This window comes from Tursiops truncatus, chromosome 4 (genome assembly GCF_011762595.2).
Source record: "Tursiops truncatus isolate mTurTru1 chromosome 4, mTurTru1.mat.Y, whole genome shotgun sequence".
Lineage (NCBI taxonomy): Eukaryota > Metazoa > Chordata > Mammalia > Artiodactyla > Delphinidae > Tursiops > Tursiops truncatus.
Window position 1 is genome coordinate 25,082,461 of NC_047037.1, and position 24,918 is coordinate 25,107,378.

The 24,918-nt window shown below is 40.8% G+C and overlaps 1 protein-coding gene and 1 pseudogene across 6 annotated transcripts in view; both read left to right on the forward strand.

Annotated features, from left to right (window-relative positions):
- The first annotated feature begins 3,832 nt into the window (after positions 1 to 3,832).
- The window catches only part of GK5 (glycerol kinase 5), a 78,103-nt gene continuing 57,017 nt past the window's right edge, over positions 3,833 to 24,918 (forward strand). The window contains exons 1-3 of one of the 6 annotated variants that reach the window (XM_073803744.1): positions 3,833 to 4,078; positions 9,475 to 9,568; positions 11,312 to 11,387. In XM_073803744.1, the coding sequence (XP_073659845.1) occupies positions 3,917 to 4,078; positions 9,475 to 9,568; positions 11,312 to 11,387 (332 nt within the window). In that variant the 5' untranslated portion in view covers positions 3,833 to 3,916. Of the gene's footprint in view, positions 4,079 to 9,474; positions 9,569 to 11,311; positions 11,388 to 14,589; positions 21,388 to 24,918 lie in introns of those variants that run through there. The other 5 variants (XM_073803745.1, XM_019934295.3, XM_019934296.3 and 2 more) reach the window with 5 other exon arrangements.
- On the forward strand, positions 11,394 to 13,761 carry LOC109549785 (large ribosomal subunit protein eL15-like; annotated as a pseudogene).

The following is a 24,918-nucleotide window of genomic DNA, read 5'->3' on the forward strand; positions in this document are numbered from 1 at the left end:
GCCAACGGCATTCCAGACCACCACACTGGGATCCAGAGAGGAAGTCCTCCTGGCTTTGAGGACTATAGAAAGGTGGGGAGGGCTATGGTGTTTGGGTTTTTTTGAATTTTTATTGGAGTAGAGTCGATTTACAATGTTGTGCTAGTTTCAGGTGTACAATAATGTGAATCATTCATACATATACATATATCCACCCTTTTTTTAAGATTCTTTTCCCATATAGATCATTATAGAGTACTGAGTAGAGTTCCCTGTGCTATACAGTAGGTCCTTATCGGTTATCTATTATATATATATAGTAGTGTGTATATGTCAATCCCAATCTCCCAATTTATCCCTCCCCTGCCCGCTTTCCCTCCTGGTGGGAGGATTATGGTCCTGTGGGAATCGAAGCTTGCACAATTTGGAGGGCCCACTTTAGGAAAATAATACAGAAAGAATCCACTTTTGCAAATGCCATAAAGCACAGGATGCTGAACAGTTTGCTAGGGCACTGCTCAGGGCCTCGGTAGGAGCCCATGCAAAGTGGGGGACATGAAGACATACTACGGTAAGTCTACCCCTGTGTTGAGGCCAGGGCTGCAGACGCAGTCAGGAGTGGAGCTACAGAGCAGGAAGCCGAAGAGGGAGTCCAACCCAAGTTCAGCTGAGCTCATGAAATAAGGGTGAAAAGAAAGGATGTGGTTTGATGCTCACGTGGGGATCTGGGGCTCAGTCCTGATGTTCCAGGCGCCAGGCTCAGGGCAGGCTGCCTGACCTCCTTCCACATCAGAAGGGCTGCATCGGTGGTCAGATGACGACAAGCCCAGATGAAAGCAGACGTTAGGAAGGGTTCACTGCCCTCTGTGTCCTGTAGCCACGTCAGGCAGAAGGTAAGGTCTGATAAGGACTTGCAAACATTAACTTGTTTGTTCATTTAGTCATTCAGCAGTTACTTTGTGCCTCTTGGAGGAAAAATGACTAAGGCCCTGTTTCTGTCCTCAGGGAGCTCACTGTCTAAAAGCAGTGTCTGACACCTAAACATGAAGCAGCCAGCACCCCAAAAGAAGTCACCTGTGGACCCCAAGAGTCTCTGAGCGGTGAGGAGGACTGTTCTGGTTTTAGCATTGAATGTCCTGTGTTTCAAGAAATTCCTCAGTCCCTGGCAAATAGGGACAGTTGGTCACCCTAGGAGGGAAGGACAGTGATTTGTTTCCTTGGAGGGAGGAGGGCATCGAGTGAGGTCCCTGGACTCAGCCTTGAAGCACCATCCATTTCCCTTCAGGGAGTCCCAGGGAATGCTGGCTCACACGCTTTCTGAGTAACCGCATCCACGTTTCTCAAGAGCCTGGGAGGCTGGTGCAAGTTGTAATTCTGGGCCTGCTGCCAGAGGAGAAAGGGTAAGGAGAGACAGTGGTGGGGAATGAGCCTGGGAGAAAGCCTCAGTGGCCACCTCTGGGCCAAGCCCAGAATCTGAGGGGAAGCAGCAGCTAAGCCAGAGGCAGACCAAGGCCATCAGGTGATGGAGCTCAGAGCAGCAGTGGCCTCTGAATCCAGAACAATGAACCGACCCACTAGCAAAGGGACTTTCAGAGTTTCTGAGCTCTGTGCCCGCAGCCACTTGCTCCTTTCCCTGAGGGCGGAGCAGGGTGAGAGGCGCTAGCAGAGAACAATGAAGGAGGAGGAAACACAGTATCCCTTTGTTCCCCCAGGCCTCTCCTAGGCAACAGTCTGTCCAGGTTAGGGAATTCACTCTGGATTTTTAATCTGAGATCTTCATGTTTAGTTTATCCCACACCCACCTGAAACCTCATGCCAAGTATTGTGTATATAAGCATGTTCTTGGGAAGATCGCGTCATCAGGATCTCAAAGTTGTTCAAGATCAGAAACAGATTAAGAAACACTAGACGAAGTGGTTGCTAAGCTCCCTGTTTTCACAGTCTATGATTCTTTGTTAATACTCAAGATCACTTGATGCGGATGTACAAAAAGAATCACAAAAGAAGTTACTGTAGGTGTCCAAGAAGCCCAAGAATTATCACTTTGAGAAATATGCTAAATGCTCATATCAGGAATACAAAACAGCTTTCTCTCTTGTGAAAGGGGACCCGGGATGGTTAATTTTATGTGTCAACTTGACTAAGCTAGTGGGCACACTATAAAGGTGCCCAGTTGTTTGGGCAAGCACCAATCTAGATGCTGCTGTGAGATATTTTTTAGATGTGATTAACATTTAAATCAATAGACCTTGAGTAAAGCAAATGACGCTTCACAATGTTGGTAGGCCGCATCCAATCAGTTGAAGGCCTTAAGAGCAAAGATCGAGGTTTCCCAAAGAAGAATTCTCCTTAAGATTGCAACATAGGAACCCTGCCTGCGTTTCCAGCCTACTGCCCAGCAGAATGTAGACTCAGACTGTAACATCAACTCTTATCTGAATTTCTAGACTTCCAGCCTGCCCTAAAGATTTCTGGGACTTGCCAGCCCTCACGAGCATGTGAGCCAATTCCTTAAAATAAATCTCAATCTCTATCCTATTGGTTCTCTTTCTCTGGAGAACTCTGGCCAGACTACGTGACTCATTAGTCATTTATTTCAAAATTACAATACTGGGGATTAACATAGTATATATGACTCACCAAAATGGTCACCACTGGTGAAGGCAGTCCTGGGGCCATTTGGAACGAATGAGTACTATTAGAGAGTTACAGGGTACAAAGACAAAGATTAAACACAAAAACAAAAACCATGCTCTTCCAGGTGCTTGTTCCAAGTTTCAAGTAATATGGCCAAAGAACCATTGGTCAAAGGCCATTGGTCAAATGGGCTGAAAGCAAGTGGGTTAGCATGACAAATTGTTCAAAAGAACGATTTGGCTCAAAATGAATATCCCTTACTTTTTTTTTCCCTTACTTTTTAATTGATATACCACTCTGCACTGTGAAACTTTTTCACAAAGAGCACATATCCATATTACTTTCATAATTTTACAAAAAGAAGACATTGAATATTTTCAGACACTGGTATTTTTGGAGTGCTGGTGTGGTGATGGTGGAAAGGTGGCTGAAGCGGGCATTAACGCCTCCGCACTCCCCGCCTGTAAGGACCACCCCATGGGAATCCCCCTGGGCTCGAGGCTGGTGACCAGAGCTGCAGGAAACTCGAAATTTCCGCAGGCCTCCTTCTCTGTCCCCTGCATGGAAGAGCCCACGCTCTTCGGGCAGGAGTGAAAGGTAAAGGGCCCTTGAGGGACTTCCATGTTCCTGAAAAGGCAGTCGTTGGGGTGGAGCTTGATGGTAAAAACAGCCACCCCTGGCTTTGTCCCTTCTTCCCCACCAGAGGGCTGGGGAATGTTCAACTCATTTGAGTGTTTATTTCATTAAGCAAGTATTTTTTGATGTGTATTATATGTGCAAACCTGACCAGGTTTTCTGAGAAGTCTTGGGGGTAAAACCCTCAGTTTATTAATGAATACCTTCGGCGGAATTTTGAATTTCTTTTCTTTTAATTTTTCTTAATAGAGATTCATAATACGTAATTGGGTTGAAAGAAATGCAGGCACTGCCGCAGGGTACGTGGAGTTAGGAGGGAAATCACGAAAATTACGGGCCAGGGCAACGTTGAGAGCTGCCGGTGTTTGGAGAACCGGGCGGCACGGGTGACCCGGGACTCCAGGGACCCTCCACCTTCCTGCTCGCCTCCACCCACCCCACACTGCCGCCGAGACCGCGCTCTCTCCTGCAAAGAGTTCCTGCGCCGCCGTGACGTCACGGCGTCGGGGCGGGGCCCGAGGCGGGGACGGGGCTGTTCCCGGATCTCGCGGAGGGGGCGGGCCGGGGGCGGTGGCCCGGCGGGGAGCGCTCAGCCTCTGAGGTACGGGCGTTTAGAGCGCGCCCGCTCGGCTGGAGGCAGGTGCGGAGAGGCGTGGGGGTCGGGATGCCAGGGCCGCCCACAGTCGCGGAGCAGACGCGCCCCGAGCAGAGCGCGCCGGACCCGCGGCGCGCAGGCTTCGTGCTGGGGCTGGACGTGGGCAGCTCGGTGATTCGCTGCCACGTCTATGACCGCGCGGCGCGGATCCGCGGCTCCAGCGCTCAGAAGGTGACCGAGGAGCTGGCGTCGGGGCAGCGGGTCTGGGTCGCGCGGGGCACCCGGGATCGGGTCGCGGGGGGGCGAGAGGGCGGGACCTCCTCATGCGGCTTGGACGCAGCCACCTGCAGCACCGCGGGCCCTCCGACCTGAGCGGCGCGCTGGGACCGGCCAAGTCTCCGCATTCCCTCCCCGGGCAGGGCTGAAACCTGCGCGCCCTTCCTGTCCCGGCTGAAGATAGCAGGGGCTCGGTTTGTGACCTGGGGTCGCTCACTCGCTTCCGCTCACCTGAGGATTCGCCTCTCTGGCCTCACCTGGGTGGGACTGCGGTGACTCCCGGGGCAGGGCAGGGCAGGCTGGCTGCGCGTATCCAGTCAGAGGGTGCTTTGTGACTTGCTTGGTTTCTCCTGTACTTCCTTGATAGGCATCCAACCCTGTCTTTATTTACATTTAGGATTTTCAAATCTTGTTGGAATTTAAGTTTATGTTCGTAATTCAGTTATCATCATTAACTGATTCTCAAAGTGCTGAGCAACTGATTCCCAGAGATATGAGAAGTATTGGACAAGTTTCGAAGGCTGTGTTGTCATTACTTTTCTCATTTCCATCTTTGACAATTCATGAAAGTATCTTTTTTTCTGGTTTGAGAAACCTATCAAGTCATTAGTTGTTATTAGTAAAGCAACTAACAGATTGGTATTCTTCTGTTCTCGTTTTAATGAAGTGTTGATTTCTACACAGTTGACAGCATGCCAAAAATAATGTTGATTCCATGTGATGTTTCTTATTTACTCTTCTTTCCAATACCAACATCTTTTTATGTTGGCGGTGTTGGGGGAACAGGAGCTATTAGTTACCTAACCCATTCCCAGCAGCACTGGACTTCCTCATTTGCTTGGTTCCCACCCTTTCCCCCACCCCCTTAGAAGTGTTTTTCAGCTGCAGGGGTTGCCCAGGAGCAGGTCCAGCCAAAAGACTGCTTTGAGCGTTTGATTTCAGGACTTCCTCATTCTGGTTTCAGGACCAGGACAGGGAGCTGGGACTAGAGCAGCTCCCTGGTCCCTCTTCTGTTCACCTCTGCAGGAACACTGCCCACCACCCACACACCCCACCCCTAAACCCACCTGAAAGGACAGCTGAAAGGCGGACTCTGTCCTTCAGCGACTATGTCCTCCTTATCTTTTTATGAGTCTTTATCAGAACACGATGATACTTTACACAGTCTCCCTTACAATTCTAGACACAAAGTACTTTTGTTTTAAGCAGTGATTTTTTTTCAAAGAAGTTGAAGTGTTTGAAACCGAAGGGATGCAGGAATTGTTAGAAGATCAAGTTTCACAGTTGCTATATAATTTGGGGGGAATCATTATTTTTTTAGAAATGAGGTAAGAATCTCAAAGATGAATCGAGATTGCTGTGAGCAGCATTAGACTAGAATGGTTTGGTCAGACTCAAAACTGTGGCGAAGGTGTCTGGAAAGGTATGTGAGTAAATAAGAATACAAAAATTCCTTGCCCTCAAAGGATGAAGTGCTATATCTTAAATTAGGAGTTGAAAGCAGTGCCTCCCAACCTGTGATAGGCGTTTACAGCAGTGCTTCTGAAAGTGTGGCTCCCAGCTGCTGGGGTTGAAGAGAAAAACTAAGATTTAGAAACTTGTGTAGCAACTTGGCAGAGTCATTTTATGTCTGTTGACCTCAATAATAAAACATTTGGGATTTTACTTTGTATGTCCTTTTTTCCTAGAAAGTTGTTTTAATTGTGTCTTAAAAATTGTTGGTTCACGATGAATTACAAATGAGAAAAAAACCCAAACAACAGCTGGTCCTTTACTTCAGATGGCTTGAGTTCTTTGGGAAGAATGGTCTTGTTGGTCTACATTGCTTCTTAGCACCAGGCTTATTACTTCATGAGTACAGAATAAATAACTGAATTGCATTTAATCAAAGTATTAGGAAATCAGTTTGCTTCATGGGACTCTATGGATTAGACACGGAACTTGTGTTTATTTACTCAAGTGAAAATCACACCTCTGCTAAATTATGTTGGAAAGAATGTATAATAGAAACCCAAACGTCTTAGTATAGGATTTGATTGATATTGCTAAATAAATAGCTTAAAAAGGAGAGAAAGAAGAACTGAACAGATCACCCTTTAGAGATAAGAACAAAGTAGGCTTTGTTGGTCTTTTAATTAAAATTGAAATCCCAAACAGGAGCCTTTACATTAGAAGGCTAGTACTAGGTCTCTCAGAAGACTTTAATTTTATCTCTTATCTCATTTTTTAATAGCAGAGGCACATTTTTAGCCTTTTTCTATAAGTTGTATTTTTAAAAAAATCTTTCTATGGACTCTTAAATATTGGCATTATATACTAGAGTAGTATTCACAGTTAGAAATCCCACATGTGAATATTTAATATGTTTAGTTTTTCAAAATGAAGAAGGTTCATCATGTTCCCCATTGAAACATAATGCCATTGTGAGAAACCATAAAAGATGATAACATCTTGGTTGGAAGAACAGGACAGAAAGGCCACTCCAAAGAAAACAGTGGACTCTCCAATACTGTGTACCCTCTGGACATTCTTGAAAAACACTGGTTGTTGTCTTGTTGTCTTTTGTTTTTAATCAACAAAACACGTTTTCTTCCTAGCTTTGATTATATTCTTGATCTAATTTCGGTTTGGTCTTCTAAACTATTGTGACATGTTTAGGGATGGTGAGCTGTCCGGGTTGGTGGAGTCGGGGGAAGGGACCCTGAAGTGCCAGGGACCCTGGTTTGTAGGCTTGACGCGATTATGGCCACGGGGTACGCGGGCCTCTCACTGTTGTGGCCTCTCCCGTTGCGGAGCACAGGCTCCAGACGCGCAGGCTCAGCGGCCATGGCTCACGGGCCCAGCCGCTCCTTGGCATGTGGGATCTTCCCGGACCGGGGCACGAACCCGTGTCCCCTGCATCGGCAGGTGGACTCTCAACCACTGCGCCACCAGGGAAGCCCAAAAGTTGTATATATTTAAGGTATATAAATTGATGTTTTGGTATACGTATACATTGTTAATTAAATAACATAATTAATGTTAATTACTCATCATGAGTATACAGATGAGATACTCATCATCTCACATGGTGACCATTTGTGTGTTTGTGTGTGTGGGTGTTGAGAACACTTGAGAACTACTCTCTTAGCAAATTTCAAGTGTATAATACATTATTATTAACTCTAGTCACCATGGTGTACATTAGGTCTCTAGACCTTATTCATCTTATAACTGAAAGTTTGTATCCATTTCCCCCACTCCCCTAATAATTGTATTTTTTTAATCCTGAAATTGTTAGAATTTCTTTTTTCTTTTGTTTTTTTTGGCCATGCTGCTCAGCTTGTGGGATCTTAGTTCCCCGACCAGGGATTGAACCTGGGCCTTGGCAGTGACGCGCCAAGTCCTAACCACTGAACTGTCAGGGAATTACGAAAATTTTGTTTTTCTTCATGTCTTTTATTTCTTTGCTGAGACTTTCTATCTTGTTTCAAAAGAATTCACCCTTACTTCTTGGAGCATTTTTATAATAGCTGCTTTAAAGTCTTTATCAGATATCTGTGTTATGTTGGTATTGGTATCTATTATCTTTTCCCATGTGAGCTGAGATTTTTCTGATTCTTAATATACCTTGTAATTTTGGATTATATCCTGGGCATTTTGATTATCATGTTATAAGACTCTGGGTCTTGTATAAAGTCTATGACAAATGTTGATATTTTTCTTTTAGTAGGCAGTTAATGCAGCTGTGTTCAGGCTACAAATGCTGACCAGCCTTCCTTGGGCTTTGGTTTCAATGTTAATTCTGTTTTTAAGATCTTGGAGGGACTATTTGGATCTGCCCTGTGTAGTATGTGCCACCTAGAGGTCAGTCTGGGACCTGGGCAGTGTTCTATTTTTTCAGTTCTGCTTTTAACATCGTTGCTCTGCTGTCTGCTATTATATTCATATGTGTGCAGCTTCCAGGTGAGCCTAGGAATTCATCCACAACTTTCTGGAGTAGCTTTCCGAAGCTCTTCCCTTTCAGATCTTCCTGGGATTTTTGGTTCCCTGAGCCTCCCCCTTTTGGGTCCTCTTGCCAGAAGCTGGAGCTTTCATTATCCCATTCTGCTGGACACTTCCTATGTCCACATCTGAGGCTAGGCATCAGGAGCACACAGAGAGAAAAAAGCCATCGGGGGTTCACCTTACCCTCTTGGGCCCCCAGCTCCTCTGATTAGAGAGGAAGTTTTACCTCCCTCAGTATTTTGGGTGCTTGTGGTTACTGCTGCAGCCACCACGATGGGCTAGCCAGGATATAAAAGTATGGAGGCGGGTGTGGGGGGATAAAAAACAAAAGTGAGGGATTTCTCGCATTCCCTCTGAGTGTTAGCAAAAACTCTGCAGGCGTTTTCACTGCACCCTGATACCCACTTCTGGTTTTCAGGCTGCCTTGAGTCCAGGCCAGGGGGTACCAGAAGAAAAGTGGGAAACTCACCACCAGTTCAGTGGTATTCTAATTCTTATCTTCTTCCCCAATCTGCCTGCCACCACATGCTTTTTGCAGTCCACAGATAGCTGCTCCATGCATTCTGTCCAGGTTTTACATCTGTATTCAGTGGGAAAGAGGGGGTGGAGTGTGCTTACTCCATCATAGCTTGAACCAGAACTCAGTACTTTATTTGCTAATTTAAGGTTTTTTTTTAAGTTTGACTTTTTTTTACATTACAAAAACAACACATCTTCATTGTAGAAAACCTGAAAAATAAAGGTAAACTTAGAAAATAAAATAAAGCTAAAATCTTCTGTAAACTTATGAACTGAAGAAAACTGTTATTTTGGTGTATCCTTTTTTATTTCACATATGTATTTTTAAAAATTTATTTATTTATTTTTGGCTGCATTGGGTCTTTGTTGCTGCGCACGGGCTTTCTCTAGTTGTGGCGAGCAGGGGCTACTCTTCGCTGCAGTGCACGGGCTTCTCATTGTGGTGGCTTCTCTTGTTGCAGAGCATGGGCTCTAGGTGCGCGGGCTTCAGTAGTTGTGGCACGCAGGCTCAGTAGTTGCGGCTCGCAGGCTCAGTAGTTGTGGCTCGCGGGTTCTAAAGCTCAGGCTCAGTAGTTGTGGCACAAGGGCTTAGTTGCTCTGCAGCATATGGGATCTTCCCGGACCAGGGCTCGCACCCATGTCCCCTGCATTGGCAGGCGGATTCTTAACCACCGAGTTACCAGGGAAGTCCCTGTATATGTATTTTTTCCATGTTAACAATAAAAATGAATTAGGTAATTAATAAAATCTTGTTTTAAATTATTTTAACCAGTAACCTTAAGACCCAGCATGCTATTGACTTGATCTAGTGTTGTTTATACTAAATCTTCTCTTTTCCTAAATAGGTGAAAAGTCTTTATCCTCAAGCTGGCTGGGTTGAAATTGATCCTGATATTCTCTGGCTTCAGTTTGTTGCTGTAATAAAAGAATCTGTCAAAGGTATTTGGATTTATAGAAGTAAAGATAGGCAGTAAATATGTTTTGTGTGTAATAAAGAGTTTTCCTCAGGCGTCTGTAGAATTTTGTGGGTTTCCTAAGTTATACATACAATATTTTATTGGGGTCACAGTTTCCCAGTAGTTTGGGGAGGGGAACATTTGTGGTTTACACTGAACCACTTTGTCAAGAAAAGGTAACAGCAGCTCTGTCCTCTGCTTTAACTCTTTTTGAGCTGCAGTATTAAAGTCTCACCTTCCCTCTTGGTTCCCTGTTGTAGCTAGTGCCGATTTGATTTCCTGTTGTGTTTAAAATACCAGAGGGTTATAAACAAAGTTACAACACACAGTTCCTGCTCTTAGGAGTTTACAACTGAATTACCTTTATTGTAAAATAAGTTTTTGTTTTGTTTTTTCCTGAGCAGCCTCTTAATGCAAAGTGCTCTCCTGGCCACAGCCAGGGTAAGAGATCTTAGCTCTTTAAGAACATTTGCAGTGCTACCTTCTTTAAGAATATGGCGAAACAGTACTTGTCAATTCGAAAAGGTCTTTTACTTCATTTTTCTGACTGAATTGCTTCTCCTTCTCACCTTTCTGGCTTGAAGTATTTCAAAACCTATAAAAAAGAGTTCAGAGAATACTACATTGGACAGCTGTGTACTTTCTCCTAGATTCAAATGTGTTTTACAGTGTTTACATTACCATCCTCTACAAACTATTTTTCTTTTTGGCTGACCAATGTGAGAGTTGGTTGTGATGTAATAACCTATCATCCCTAAATACTTCATCATTACCTCCACAGATAAGGAGTATTCTCAAATGGAAACATAATGCAGTTATCACACAGGAAATTTAACATTAACCCAGTGATATTTTCTAATACTTGGTCCTCAATATTCCCCACTTATCTCAGTCTTTTTTTGTTTTTAATCTTAGTCTTGAATAACTTTTTTTTTCAATCCAAAATCCAACCAGAGATAAGGCATTGCCTTTAGCAGTCAGTCTGTTTAGTCTCCTTTAATCTAGACCATGTTCTTCATGACACTAAGAGTTTTTAAAAGTACGGAAGAGTTAAATAGACTGTCCTGCATTTGGAGGTTGTCAGATTATTTACTTATGATCAGGTTAGGTTAAATATTTTTGGAAGGAGTACTGAAAAAGGGGGGGATGTGTCTTCCTCAGTGCTCAAACTGAATTTGTCCCTATGTTGTTCAGTGGGATAAATTGCTTTTTAAAAAGAATATCACGAAAACACTTGAGCTGCTATATTTTAAGCCTTCCAAAAATCCAAATTTTTATTTGCATTCTAGCATCTGTTTGTGTGGAAAATAAGATCTGTGCTTCAATATTTATACTACTTTCCCTGAGGACTTTCTCTTGTTGCCATCAACCAGCTTCCATTGTGGCTGATCTTTGCTTAAATTAAGATCCAATTTTTTAGTATCAGTATTATCAAGAAGAAAATACAATCTGACTTACTTTAAGTAGTGTTTGTTTTTTTCTAATCTTTAAAGTAAAAATGCCATTTTATTATTATTAGATTATAACCTTTTTTCCCTTTAAGTAAAAAAATACTAGAAAATCATCCTGGTAATGCTTTATTTATTAGCTCCAATTGTGTTATTAAAATGCTAAGCCCAGTTGTTTTTCTTAAAGATTATATTAAATGATTTCTTTTCCATATGATAATATTATAAAGAAAAACTTCCTGGGCTTTTAAATGTATCTTTTCTATCTTTATTTTTAGCTGCAGGACTAGAGATGAATCAAATTGTCGGTCTTGGCATCTCAACACAGAGAGCAACTTTTATTACGTGGGACAAGTAAGTGCATTGTGCAATAAGAACTCTAATGCTGGGTTCATACCATGGTGAACACATTGCTGAGAAACCTGTTTGGGTAGTTTTAAATTTTTGAAGTAAGAACAGTTTTGCTTGATTAAGAGGGATGAAGGTGGACCTACTTTCTGGCTTAATTAAATATGCTCGCTGCCAACATTGTTCTCAACGGTGAAAAACTGCAACCATTTCCACTAAGATCAGGAACAAGACAATGTTGCCCACTCTCACCACTGTTATTCAACATAGTTTTGAAAGTTTTAGCCACAGCAATCAGAGAAGAAAAAGAAATAAAAGGAATCCAAATTGGAAAAGAAGAAGTAAAGCTGTCAATGTTTGCAGATGACATGATACTATACACAGAGAATCCTAAAGACGCTACCAGAAAACTACTAGAGCTAATCAATGAATTTGGTAAAGTTGCAGGATACAAAATTAATGCACAGAAATCTCTTGCATTCCTGTACACTAATGATGAAAAACCTGAAAGAGAAATTAAGGAAACACTCGCATTTACCATTGCAACAAAAATAATAAAATACCGAGGAATAAACCTACCTAAGGAAAAAAAAGACCTGTATGCAGAAAACTATAAGACACTGATGAAAGAAATTAAAGATGATACAAACAGATGGAGAGATATACCATGTTCTTGGATTGGAAGAATCAACATTGTGAAAATGACTCTACTACCCAAAGCAATCTACAGATTCAATGCAATCCCTATCAAACTACCAATGGCATTTTTCACAGAACTAGAACAAAAAATTTCACAATTTATATGGAAACACAAAAGACCCTGAAGCCAAAGCAATCTTGAGAAAGAAAAACGGAGCTGGAGGAATCAGGCTCCCTGACTACAGATTATACTACAAAGCTATAGTAATCAAGACAGTATGGTACTGGCACAGAAACAGAATTATAGATCAATGGAACAGGATAGAAAGCCCACAGATAGACCCACGCACATATGGTCACCTTATTTTTTATTTATTTATTTTTTTGCAGTACGCGGGCCTCTCACTGTTGTGGCCTCTCCTGTTGCGGAGCACAGGCTCCGGACATGCAGGCTCAGTGGCCATGGCTCATGGGCCTAGCCGCTCCGCGGCATGTGGGATCTTCCCAGATGGGGGCACGAACCCATGTCCCCTGCATCGGCAGGTGGACTCTCAACAACTGCGCTGCCAGGGAAGCCCTGGTCACCTTATTTTTAATAAAAGAGGCAAGAATATACAGTGGAGAAAAGACAGCCTCTTCAAAAAGTGGTGCTGGGAAAACTGGACAGCTATATGTAAAAGAATGAAATTAGGTCTTCCCTGGTGGTGGCAAAAATGAACTCAAAATGGATTAAAGACCTAAATATAAGGCCAGACACTATAAATGTAAGGCGGAACACTCTGTGACATAAATCACAGCAAGATCCTTTTTGACCCACCTCCTAGAGAAATGGAAATAAAAACAAAAATAAACAAATGGGATCTAATGTAACTTAAAAGCTTTTGTACAGCAAAGGAAACTATAAACAAGGCGAAAAGACAACCTTCAGAATGGGAGAAAATATTTGCAAACGAAGCAACTGACAAAGGATTAATCTCCAAAATTTACAAGCAGCTCATGCAGGTAAATATCAAAAAAAAAACAAACAACCCAATCCAAAAATGGGCAGAAGACCTAAATAGACATTTCTCCAAAGAAGATATACAGTATTCTATCTGCCGCAGATCTCTTTTCATCTCCACCATTCAGGCTCAGGAACCCTGCAGCCTCGGAGCTCCTCCTGTCTCCTGTGAGCCAAGATGGGCGCTTACAAGTACTTCCAGGAGCTGTGGAGGAAGAAGCAGTCGGACGTGATGCGCTTTCTGCTCAGGGTGCGCTGCTGGCAGTACCGCCAGCTCTCGGTGCTGCACCAGGCCCCGCGCCCCACCTGGCCCGACAAGGCGCGCAGGCTGGGCTACAAGGCCAAGCAAGGTTATGTGATATATCGTGCACTGCGGTGGCTGCAAACGCCTGGTCCCAAAGGGCGCCACCTACGGCAAGCCCATCCACCATGGTGTCAACCAGCTCAAGTTTGCCTGGAGCCTTCAGTCTGTTGCCGTGCTATCAGAAGAAACCCTGACACCCAGTGGATCACCAAACCAGTCCACAAGCACAGGGAGATGCGGAGACTGACGCCTGCAGGCAGGAAGAGCCGTGGCCTCGGCAAGGGCCACAAGTTCCACCACATGATCGGTGGTTCTCGCCGTGCAGCCTGGAGAAGGCGCAATACTCTCCAGCTCCACCGCTACCGCTAATATAAGTAATGTTTGTAAAATTCTTACCTAATAAACAGTTTAGGACATCCAAAAAAAAAAAAAAAGAAGATATACAGATTGCCAACAAAGTCATGAAAGAATGCTCAACATCACTAATCGTTAGAGAAATGCAAATCAAAACTACAATGAGGTATCACCTCACACCAGTCAGAATGGCTATCATCAAAAAACCTACAAACAATAAATACTGGAGACGGTGTGGAGAAAACAGAGCCCTCTTGCACTGTTGGTGGGAATGTAAATCGATACAGCCACTATGGAGAACAGTATGAAGGTTCCTTCAAAAACTTAAAATAGAACTACCGTATCACCCAGCAATCCCACTACTGGGCATATACCCTGAGAAAACTATAATTCAAAAAGAGTCATGTATCACAATGTTCATTGCAGCTCTACTTACAATAGCCAGGACATGGAAGCCACCTAAGTGTCCATCGACAGATGAATGGATAAAGAAGATGTGGCACATATATACAATGGAATATTACTCAGCCATGAAAAGAAACAAATTGAGTTATTTGTAGTGGTGTGGATGGACCTAGAGTCTGTCATACAGAGTGAAGTAAGTCAAAAAGGGAAAAACAAACACCATATGCTACCGCATATATATGGAATCTAAAAAAATATATGTTCTGAAGAACCTAGGGGCAGGACAGGAATAAAGATGCAGACATAGAGAATGGACATGGGGAGGGGGAAGGGTAAGCTGGGACCAAGTGGGGGAGTGGCATGGACTTATATACACTACCAAATGTAAAATAGATAACTAGTGGGAAGCAGCCCCATAGCACAGGGAGATCAGCTCAGTACTTTGTGACCACCCAGAACAGTGGGATAGGGAGGGTGGGAGGGAGATGCAAGAGGAAGGATATATGGGTATATATGTAGATGTATAGCTGATTCACTTTGTTATAAAGCAGAAACTAAGACACCATTGTAAAACAATTCCAATGAAGATGTTAAAAAAAAAATGCTTGCTGCATGTCAGCTGGGCCTAACTTATATAAAGTAATAGTAATAAAAAGACTGTTGCTTTCATTAAAATTCAAATAAGCATGGATTGAAGATCTGAAAAATTAGTTTATACCTAAAGAGATTCAGGAGAACCTGAAAAATTTCTAAGACACAAGACTATATAATATGAGTTATATTTTCAGTCTACTCCAAATTTAATACTGAAGTACCTACAGCATATGAGGTATGTATGGATTAAACACAGTAATAATACCATAATGGCTACCATATAGTGATTACCTGTGATACTTCCTTCAGGTTCCAGTATCCTTAAAACAAACCTGTTATTTAGTTGTTAAGTGTATTTTTACAGAGAAAGAAACTGAGGATCAGAGAAATAAGTAAGTTATTCAAGGTCACTCAGTTAATTAATCAAGCCAAGATTCCAAATTATCTTTTTGATCCCAAAGAATATGCTCTTTCCACTCTCCCCATATCGCGTTCAACAGGTGTTTCTTGTCTTAAAAACAATAACAACAGAAATGCTGTAAAATGTTTCTCTGTTACAAAACCCTAGATTCCAAAGGGCACCTTGAGCTTGGGGCAGTGGGGAAGAAAAGTGGTGGATGTGGAGATAAGGGTGAATTCGTGTGGACTTGGCCTTTAATTCAGTGTTAGGAAAGAGGAAGAAGTTTAAATTTTCCAGTATTTGACTGGATGGGATCAAGATGGTGGAGTAGGTAGACCCTGAGCTCACCTTCCCCCACAAACACATCAAGACTACGATGACATATAGAACAGCTCTCTCTGAGAACAGCCTGAAGACTAGCAGAATGGCTCTTCTACAACCAAGGTTATTAAGGAAAGTGGAGTCTGGTAGGAAGGAAGGAGAAGTGATCTAATCGGGACCCACATCCCTAGTGCTAAGAAATAAGAAAATATTTATTTGAAGGAAAAATATCTCACTGATGTATGTAAATATATTGTAAAGGCAGTTGATCAACCACTTAAGTAAGCTACTATGAAGGTTAAAAGACAAAATTGTAAAATCAACCATTAATCAACTATAACTACAATAAACAGTTAAGGGATATTCATAAAAATGTAAACTATGACACCAAAACATAAAATGTTGGTGGGGGGGCTTAGTAAAAAAAAAGTAGGGCTTTTAGAATGTGTTTGAACTTAAATGACTGTCATTCTAAAACAAGTAGATATATTTATAGATATGAACCTCATGGTAACTGCAAATCAAAAACCTACAGTAGATACACAAAAAGCAAAGAGAAAGGAACCCAAACATAATACTTAAAAAGTTATCAAACCCAGGGGCTTCCCTGGTGGTGCAGTGGTTGAGAGTCCGCCTGCCGATGCAGGGGACACAGGTTCGTGCCCCAGTCCGGGAAGATCCCACATGCAGCAGAGCGGCTAGGCCTGTGAGCCATTTGTGAGCCTGTGCTCCACAACGGGAGAGGCCACAACAGTGAGAGGCCTGCGTACCGTGTACCGCAAAAAAAAAAAAAAAAGTTATCAAACCCAAAGAGAAGAGGTTAAAAGAAGAAAAGAACAAAGAAATACAAAAACAACCAGAAAACAAGTAACAAAATGGCAATAGATACATACCTATTGATCATCACTTCTAATGTAAAATAGACTAAATGCTCCAATCAAAAGACATAGGGTAGCTGATTAGATTAAAAAACCAAGATCCATGTATATGCTGCCTACAAGACACTCACTTCAGAGCTAAAGACACACCCATTGATAGTGAAGGGATTAAAAAAGATATTTCATGCAAATGGAAATGAAAAGCTGGGGTAGCGGTACTCATATCAGATAAAATAGACTTTAAAACAAAATCTATAACAAAAGACAATTTAGGACATTAAATAATGATAAAGGGGTCAATCTAAGAAGAAGATATTAGACTTGTTAACATATATGCACCCAATACATTTATGCACCCAATATATAAAGCAAATATTAACAGACATAAAGGAAAAAATTGATAGTAATACAATAATAATAGGGGATTTTAATTACCCCAATCACATTAATGAATAGCTCATCCAGACAGAAAATCAATAAGGAAACATTGGCTTTAAATGACATTTTAGACCAGATGGACTTAATAGATATCTGTAGAATATTACATTCTAAACCAGCAGAATACACATTCTTCTCAAGTGCACATGGAACATTCTCCAGGATAGATTACATGCTAGGCCACAAAAGAAGTCTCAGTAAATTTACGAAGATTGAAATTAAATCCAGCATCTTTTCTGACCACAGCAGTGTGAAACTAGAAATCAACAGCAAGAAGAAAACTGGTAAAAACACAAACAAGCAGAGACTGAAAACCTACTATAAAAAAGCCATTGGGTCAACAAAGAAATTAAAGAAGAAGTCAAAAAATACCTTGGGATGAATGAAAATAGGAACACAACGTCCAAAATCTATGGGACACAACAAAAACATTTCTAAGAGGGCAGTTTATAGTAATAGAAGCCTACCTCAAGAAAAAAGAAAAATCTCAAATAAACAACCTAACTTTCCCTCTAAAGGAATTAGAAAAGAAGAACAAACAAAGTCCAAAGTCAGTAGAAGGAAAAAAACAATAAAGATCAGAGTGGAAATAAATAAAATAGAGACCAAAAAACATAGAAAGGATAAATGAAACTAAGAGCTGTTTTTTTGAAACGATAAACAAAATTGATAAACTTTAGCCAGACTCATTAAGAAAAAGGGAGAGTGCTCAAATTTAAAACATAAGTAATGAAAGAGAAGTTACAACTGATAGAAGTTACAACTGATATCACAGAAATACAATCATAAGAGAATAATGCAAACAGTGATATGCTAACAAATTGGACAACCTAGAATAAGTGGATAAATTCTGAGAAACATACAGTTTTCCAAGACTGAATCAGGAAGAAACAGAAAATCTGAATAGATTGATTATTAGTATTGAAATTGAATCAGTAATCAAAAGACTCCCAACACACAAACGTCTGGGACTAGATGACTTCACAGGGGAATTCTACCAAATATTTAAAGAAGAGTTAATATGTATACTTCTCAAAATGTTTCAAAAAATTAAAGAGGTGGACTTCCCTGGTGGCACAGTGGTTAAGAATCTGCCTGCCGGGCTTCCCTGGTGGCGCAGTGGTTGAGAGTCCGCCTGCCAATGCAGGGGACACGGGTTCATGCCCCGGTCCGGGAAGATCCCACATGCCGCGGAGCAGCTGGGCCCCGTGAGCCGTGGCCGCTGAGCCTGCGCGTCCGGAGCCTGGGCTCCGCAACGGGAGAGGCCACAACAGTGAGAGGCCCGCATACCGCAAAAAAAAAAAAAAAAAAAAAAAAGAATCTGCCTGCCAATGCAGGGGACATGGTTTTAGCCCTGGTCCAGGAAGATCCCACATGCCACAGAGCAACTAAGCCTGTGCACCACAACTACTGAGCCTGCGTCCAGAGCCTGTGAGCCACAACTACTGAGCCTGTGTGCCACAACTACTGAAGCCCACGTGCCTAGAGCCTGTGCTCTGCAACAAGAGAAGCCACCACAATGAAAAGCCCATGCACCGCAATGAAGAGTAGCCCCTGCTCACTGCAACTAGAGAAAGCCTATGTGCAGCAATGAAGACCAATGCAGCCATAAATAAATGAATAAACAAACAAACAAATAAATAAATAAAAGAGGAGAGAACACTTCCCACCTCATTCTATGAGGCCAGCACTACCGTGTTACCAAAATCAGATAAAGATACTACAAAAAAATGTACAGGCCCATATAGCTGATGAAATAGATGCAAGAATCCTCAACAAAATATTAGCAAACCAAATTCAACAATATGTAAAAAGGATCATACATCATGATCAAGTGGGATTTATTCCCGGGATGTGAGGATGGTTCAATATCTGCAAGTCAATTAACATGATACACCACAGATACACCACATTAACATAACCAAGGATAAAAATCACATGATCATCTCAATAGATGCAGACAAAAACATTTGGCAAAATTCAATATCCATTCGTGATAAAAACTGTCAACAAAGTTGGCATAGAAGGAACAAACCTCAACATAATAAAGGCCATCTGACAAACCCACAGCTGGCATCATACTCAGTGGTGAAAAGCTGGAAGTATTTCCTTTAAGATCAGGAACAAGATGAGGATGCCCACTCTTCCCACTTCTACTTAATATAGTATTGGAAGTCCTAGCCACGGCAATCAGACAAGAAAAAGAAATAAAAGACATTCAAATTGAAAGGGAAGAAGTAAAACTACCACTGTTTGCAGATGACGTGATACTATATAAGGAAAACCTTTGACTCCACCAAAAAAACCTACTAGAATAAATGAATTCAGTAAAGTTGCAGGATACAAGATTAATATAAAGAAATTTGTTGCATTTCTGTACACTAATAACAAAAAAAATGAATCCCATTTATAAATCAAAAAGAATAAAATATCTAGGAATAAATTTAATGAAGGAGGTGAAAGACATGTACTCTGAAACCTATAAGACATAGATGAAGGAAATTGAAGAGGATAGAAATAAATGGAAATATATCCCATGTTCATGGGTTAGGAGAATTAGCATTATTAAAATATCCATACTACCCAAAGCAATCTACAGATCTAATGCAATACCTATCAAAATACCCATGACATTTTCACAGAACTAGAACAAATAATCCTAAAATTTGTATGGAACCACAAAAGACCCTGAATAGTAAAGCAGTCTTGAGAAAAAAGCACAAGGTTGGAGGTATCTCTGCTCTCTGACTTCAGACTATACTACAGAGCTAAAGTAATCAAAACTGTGGTATCAGTACAAAAACAGATACATAGATCAGTGGAACAGAATAGAGAGCCCAGAAATAAACCCACGCACACATGGTCAATTAATCTATGGCAAAGGAGGCAAGAATATATAATTTAAAAAAAAGACTGTTCAATAAGTGGTATTGGGAAAACTGGACCAGCTACACATAAAAGAATGAAATTAGAACATTTTCTCACACTATTTACAAAAATAAACTCAAGATGAATTAAAGACCTAAATGTAAGACCTGAAATCATAAAACTAGAAGAAAACATAGGTACTACACTTTTTGACATTGGTCATAGCTATATTTCTTTGGCTTTATCTCCTTAGGCAAGGGGAATAAAAGCAAAAATAAACAAATGGGACATAATCAAACTCAAAAGCTCTTGTACAAAGGAAACCATCAACAAAACAAAAAGGGAACCTACCAAATGAGAGAAGATATTTGCAAATGATACATCTGGTAATGGTTTCCTATGCAAAACATATAAAGAACTCATACAACCCAATATGAAAAAAAAATAGCCAACCCAATTTAAAAAGGGCAGAGAATCTGAACAGACATTTTTCCAAAGAAGACATACCGATGGCCAAAAGGCACATGAAAAGATGCTCAACATCACTTATCATCAGGGAAATACATTTCAGAACCAAAATGAGATATCACCTCATACCTATTAGAATGGCTATTATCAAAAAGAAAAAAAATAGCAAATGTTGGCAAGGATGTGGAGAAAAGGGAACCCTTGTGCTCTGTTGGTGGGAATGTAAATTGGTGCAGCCACTATGGAAATCAGTATGGAAGTTCTTCAAGAAATTAAAAATAGAACTACCATATGATTTAGCCATTCTACTCCTGGGTATTTATCTGATGAAAACACTAATTTGAAAAGATATATTTACCTCAGTGTTTATAGCAGCATTATTTACAATGGCCATGACATGGAAGCAACCTAAGTGTCCATCAATAGATAGAAGGATAAAGAAGATGTGTTATATATATAGAAACATAAGACTATATATATGTGTGTGTGTGTGTATATTTTATATATATATATATATATATATATATATAGGACTATTACTCAGCCATAAAAAAGGATGACATTTTGCCATTGGAAACAACATGGATGGACTTGGAGGGTATTATGCTTGGTGAAATAAGTCAGACAGAGAAAGACAAATACTGCGTTTCACTTAATATGCAGAACAAATGAAACATATACAAACAAATGAACAAATAGAACAGATACTGAGAACAAACTAGTGGTTACCAGAGGGAAGAGGTGTCAGGGTTGGGCCAAGATAGGTGAAGGAGATGAAGAGCTACAAAATACCAGGTGTAAAATAAATAGGTTACAAGGATGTTATGTACAGCACAGGGGATATAGACAATATTTTATATCTTTCTATGGCATATATTTTATAAAAATATTGAATTACTATGTTGTACACCCAAAACTAATATAATATTGTAAGTCAACTATACTTCAGTTAAAAAAAATTAGTTCAATTTAAAAAATTAACTTACCACTATTTCTGGTCTTGATGTTTGGGACGACGTGAAAGAAATTATAGAGAACATAAGAGGAGGAATGAGTTAGGTGGTGATGAGGGTGGGTAGAAGGAAACATGATGAAGTGTTTGGTTTGGGACATGTGAATATGGAGATATCCCACAGGTTTAGGCAGGCATGGCTCATTTCCTCCAGAGAGGTACTCTTCCTTTTTCTTGTTTTGTTTTGTTGTTGTGTTGTTTTTTTGTTTTTTTGGCTGCACCGTGGGACATATGGGATCTTAGTGCCCCAACCAGGAATGGAACCCACACCCCGTGCATTGGAAGCACAGAGTCTTAACAACTGGACCACCAGGGAATTCCCTAGGTACTCTTTTTTTTTTTTTCAGCTGCATTGGGCCTTTGTTGCTGTGCACAGGCTTTCTCTAGTTGTGGCGAGTGGGGGCTGCTCTTTGTTGCGGTGCGTGAGCTTCTCATTGCAGTGGCTTTTCTTGTTGTGGAGCTCAGGCTCTGGGCATGTGGGCTTCAGTAGTTGTAGCATGCAGGCTCAGTAGTTGTGGCACTTGGGCTCAGTAGTTGTGGTGCATAGGCTCAGTTGGTGTGGGATCTTCCCGGACCAGAGATCTAACCCGTGTCCCCTGCATAGGCAGGTGGATTCTTAACCACTGCACCACAAGGGAAGTCCTCTTGCTCATTGTTGAGAGAAAAAGAGAGACAGATTTGACCCTGTGGAACAACCTATTGTTCATCCAGCCCCAGCCAGCGCCTGCTCTTCCCAGATCATTGTTTTTTCCTCCAGCGTCCATGGTGCATTCTGTCATCATGGCCATAGAAACTTTGTTTTCCTTAGAATGCTGTTAGGATGTCTAAAACTTTGAACTTTCTTTTTTCTTTTTTTTGTGGTACACGGGCCTCTCACTGTTGTGGCCTCTACCGTTGCGGAGCACAGGCTCCAGACGCGCAGGCTCAGCGGCCATGGCTCACGGGCCCAGCCGCTCCGCGGCACGTGGAATCCTCCCGGACCGGGGCACAAACCCGTGTCCCCTGCATCAACAGGCGGACTCTCAACCACTGCGCTACCAGGGAAGCCCTGAACTTCCTTTTTATTTTTCTCCTCATTCCCCCCCACCCCTCAGATGCCAGAAAACTCTTTTTGTTTGTTTGTTTTTATTTCTATTACTCTAGGGGGTGGGTCAAAAAGATCTTGCTGTGATTTATGTCAAAGAGTGTTCTTCCTATGTTTTCCTCTAAGAGTTTTATAGTGTCCGGTCTTACATTTAGGTCTTTAATCCATTTTCAGTTTACTTTTGTGTATGGTGTTAGGGAGTGTTCTAATTTCATTCTTTTACGTGTACCTGTCCAGTTTTCCCAGCACCACTTATTGAAGAGACTCTTTTCTCCATTGTATATCCCTGCCTCCTTTGTCATAGATTAGTTGATCATAGATGCATGGGTTTATCTCTGGACTTTTTATCCTGTTCCTTTGATCTATATTTCTGGTTTTGTGCCAGTACCATATTGTCTTGATTACTATAACTTTGTAGTATGGTCTGAAGTCAGCGAGTCTGACTCCTCCAAGTCCGTTTTTTTCCCTCAAGATTGCTTAGGCTCTTCAGGGTCTTTTGTGTCTTCATACAAATTTTAAGATTTTTTTGTTCTAGTTCTGTAAAAAATGCCATTGGTAATTTGATAGGGATTGCATTGATTCTGTAGATTGCTTTGGGTAGTATAGTCATTTTCACAATACTGATTCTTCCAATCCAAGAACATGGTATATCTCTCCATCTGTTTGTGTCATCTTTGATTTCTTTCATCAGTGTCTTATGATTTTCTGAGTACAGACCTTTATCTCCTTAGGTAGGTTTATTTGTACGTATTTTATTCTTTTTGTTGCAATGGTGAATGGGATTGTTTCCTTAATTTCTCTTTCTGATCTTACATTCTTGGTGTATAGGAATGCAAGAGATTTGTGTGCCTTAATTTTGTATCCTGCAACTTTACCAAATTCATTGATTAGCGCTAATAGTTTTCTGTTGGCATCTTTAGGATTTTCTATATATAGTATCATGTCATCTGCAAACAGTGGCAGTTTTACTTCTCTTTCAATTTGTGTTCCTTTTATTTCTTTTTCTTCTCTGATTGCCATGGCTAGGACTTCCAAAACTATGTTGAATAATAGTGACAAGAGTGGACATCCTTGTCTTCTTCCTGATCTTAGAGGAAATGCTTTCAGTTTTTCACCATTGAGAATGATGTTTGCTGTGGGTTTGTCATATATGACCTTTATTATGTTCAGGTAGGTTCACTCTATGCCCACTTTCTGGAGAGTTTTTATCATAAATGGATGTTGAATTTTGTCAGAAGCTTGTCTGCATGTATTGAGATGATCATATGCTTTTTATTCTTCAATTTGTTAATGTGGTGTATCACATTGATTGATTTGCATATATTGAAGAATCCTTGCATCCCTGGGGTAAATCCCAGTTGATTATGGTGTATGATCCTTTTAATGTATTGTTGGATTCTGTTTGCTAGTATTTTGTTGAGGATTTTTGCATCTATATTCATCAGTGATATTGGTCTGCAATTTTCTTTTTTTGTAGTATCTTTGTCTGGTTTTGGTATCAGGGTGATGGTGACCTCATAGAATGAGTTTGGGAGTGTTCCTTCCTCTGCAGTTTTTTGGAAGAGTTTGAGAAGGATATGTGTTAGCTCTTTTCTAAATGTTTGATAGAATTCACCTGTGAAGCCATCTGGTCCTGGACTTTTGTTTGTTGGAAGATTTTTAATCACAGTTTCAATTTCATTACTTGTGATTGGTCTGTTCATATTTTCTATTTCTTCCTGGTTCAGTCTTGGAAGGTTATACCTTTCTAAGAATTTATCTGTTTCTTCCAGGTTGTCCATTTTATTGGCACAGAGTTGCTTGTAGTAGTCTCTTAGGATGCTTTGTATTTCTGTGGTGTCTGTTGTTACTTCTTTTTCATTTCTAATTTTATTGATTTTAGTCCTCTCCCTCTTTTTCTTGATGAGTCTGGCTAAAGGTTTACCAATTTTGTTTATCTTCTCAAAGAATCAGCTTTTAGTTTTATTGATCTTTGCTATTGTTTTCTTTGTTTCTATTTCATTTATTTCTGCTCTGATCTTTATGATTTCTTTCCTTCTACTAACTTTGGGTTTTGTTTGTTCTTCTTTCTCTAATTGCTTTAGGTGTAAGGTTAGATTCTTTATTTGAGATTTTTCTTGTTTCTTGAGGTAGGATTGTATTGCTATAAACTTCCCTCTTAGAACTGCTTTTGCTGCACCCCATAGGTTTTGGATCATTGTGTTTTTGTTGTCATTTGTCTCTGGGTATTTTTTTATTTCCTCCTTGATTTCTTCAGTGATTTCTTGGTTATTTAGTAATGTATTGTTTAACCTCCATGTGTTTGTGTTTTTTACGTTTTTTCCACCTGTAGTTGATTTCCAATCTTATAGTGTTGTGCTCGGAAAAGATGCTTGATATGATTTCAGTTTTCTTAAATTTACCAAGGCTTGATTTGTGATCCAAGATGTGATCTATCCTGGAGAATGTTCCGTGTGCACTTGAGAAGAAAATGTAATCTGCTGTTTTTGGATGGAATGTTCTAGAAATATCGATTAAATCTATCTGGTCTATTGTGTCATTTAAAGCTTATGTTTCCTTTTAAATTTTCTATCTGGGTGATCTGTCCATTGGTGTAAGTGAGGTGGTAAAATCCCCCACTATTATTGTGTTGCTGTCGATTCCCTCTTTTATAGCTGTTAGCATTTGCCTTATGTATTAGGGTGCTCCTATGTTGGGTCCATATATATTTATAATTGTTATATCTTCTTCTTGGATTAATCCCTTGATCATTATGTAGTGCCCTTCCTTCTA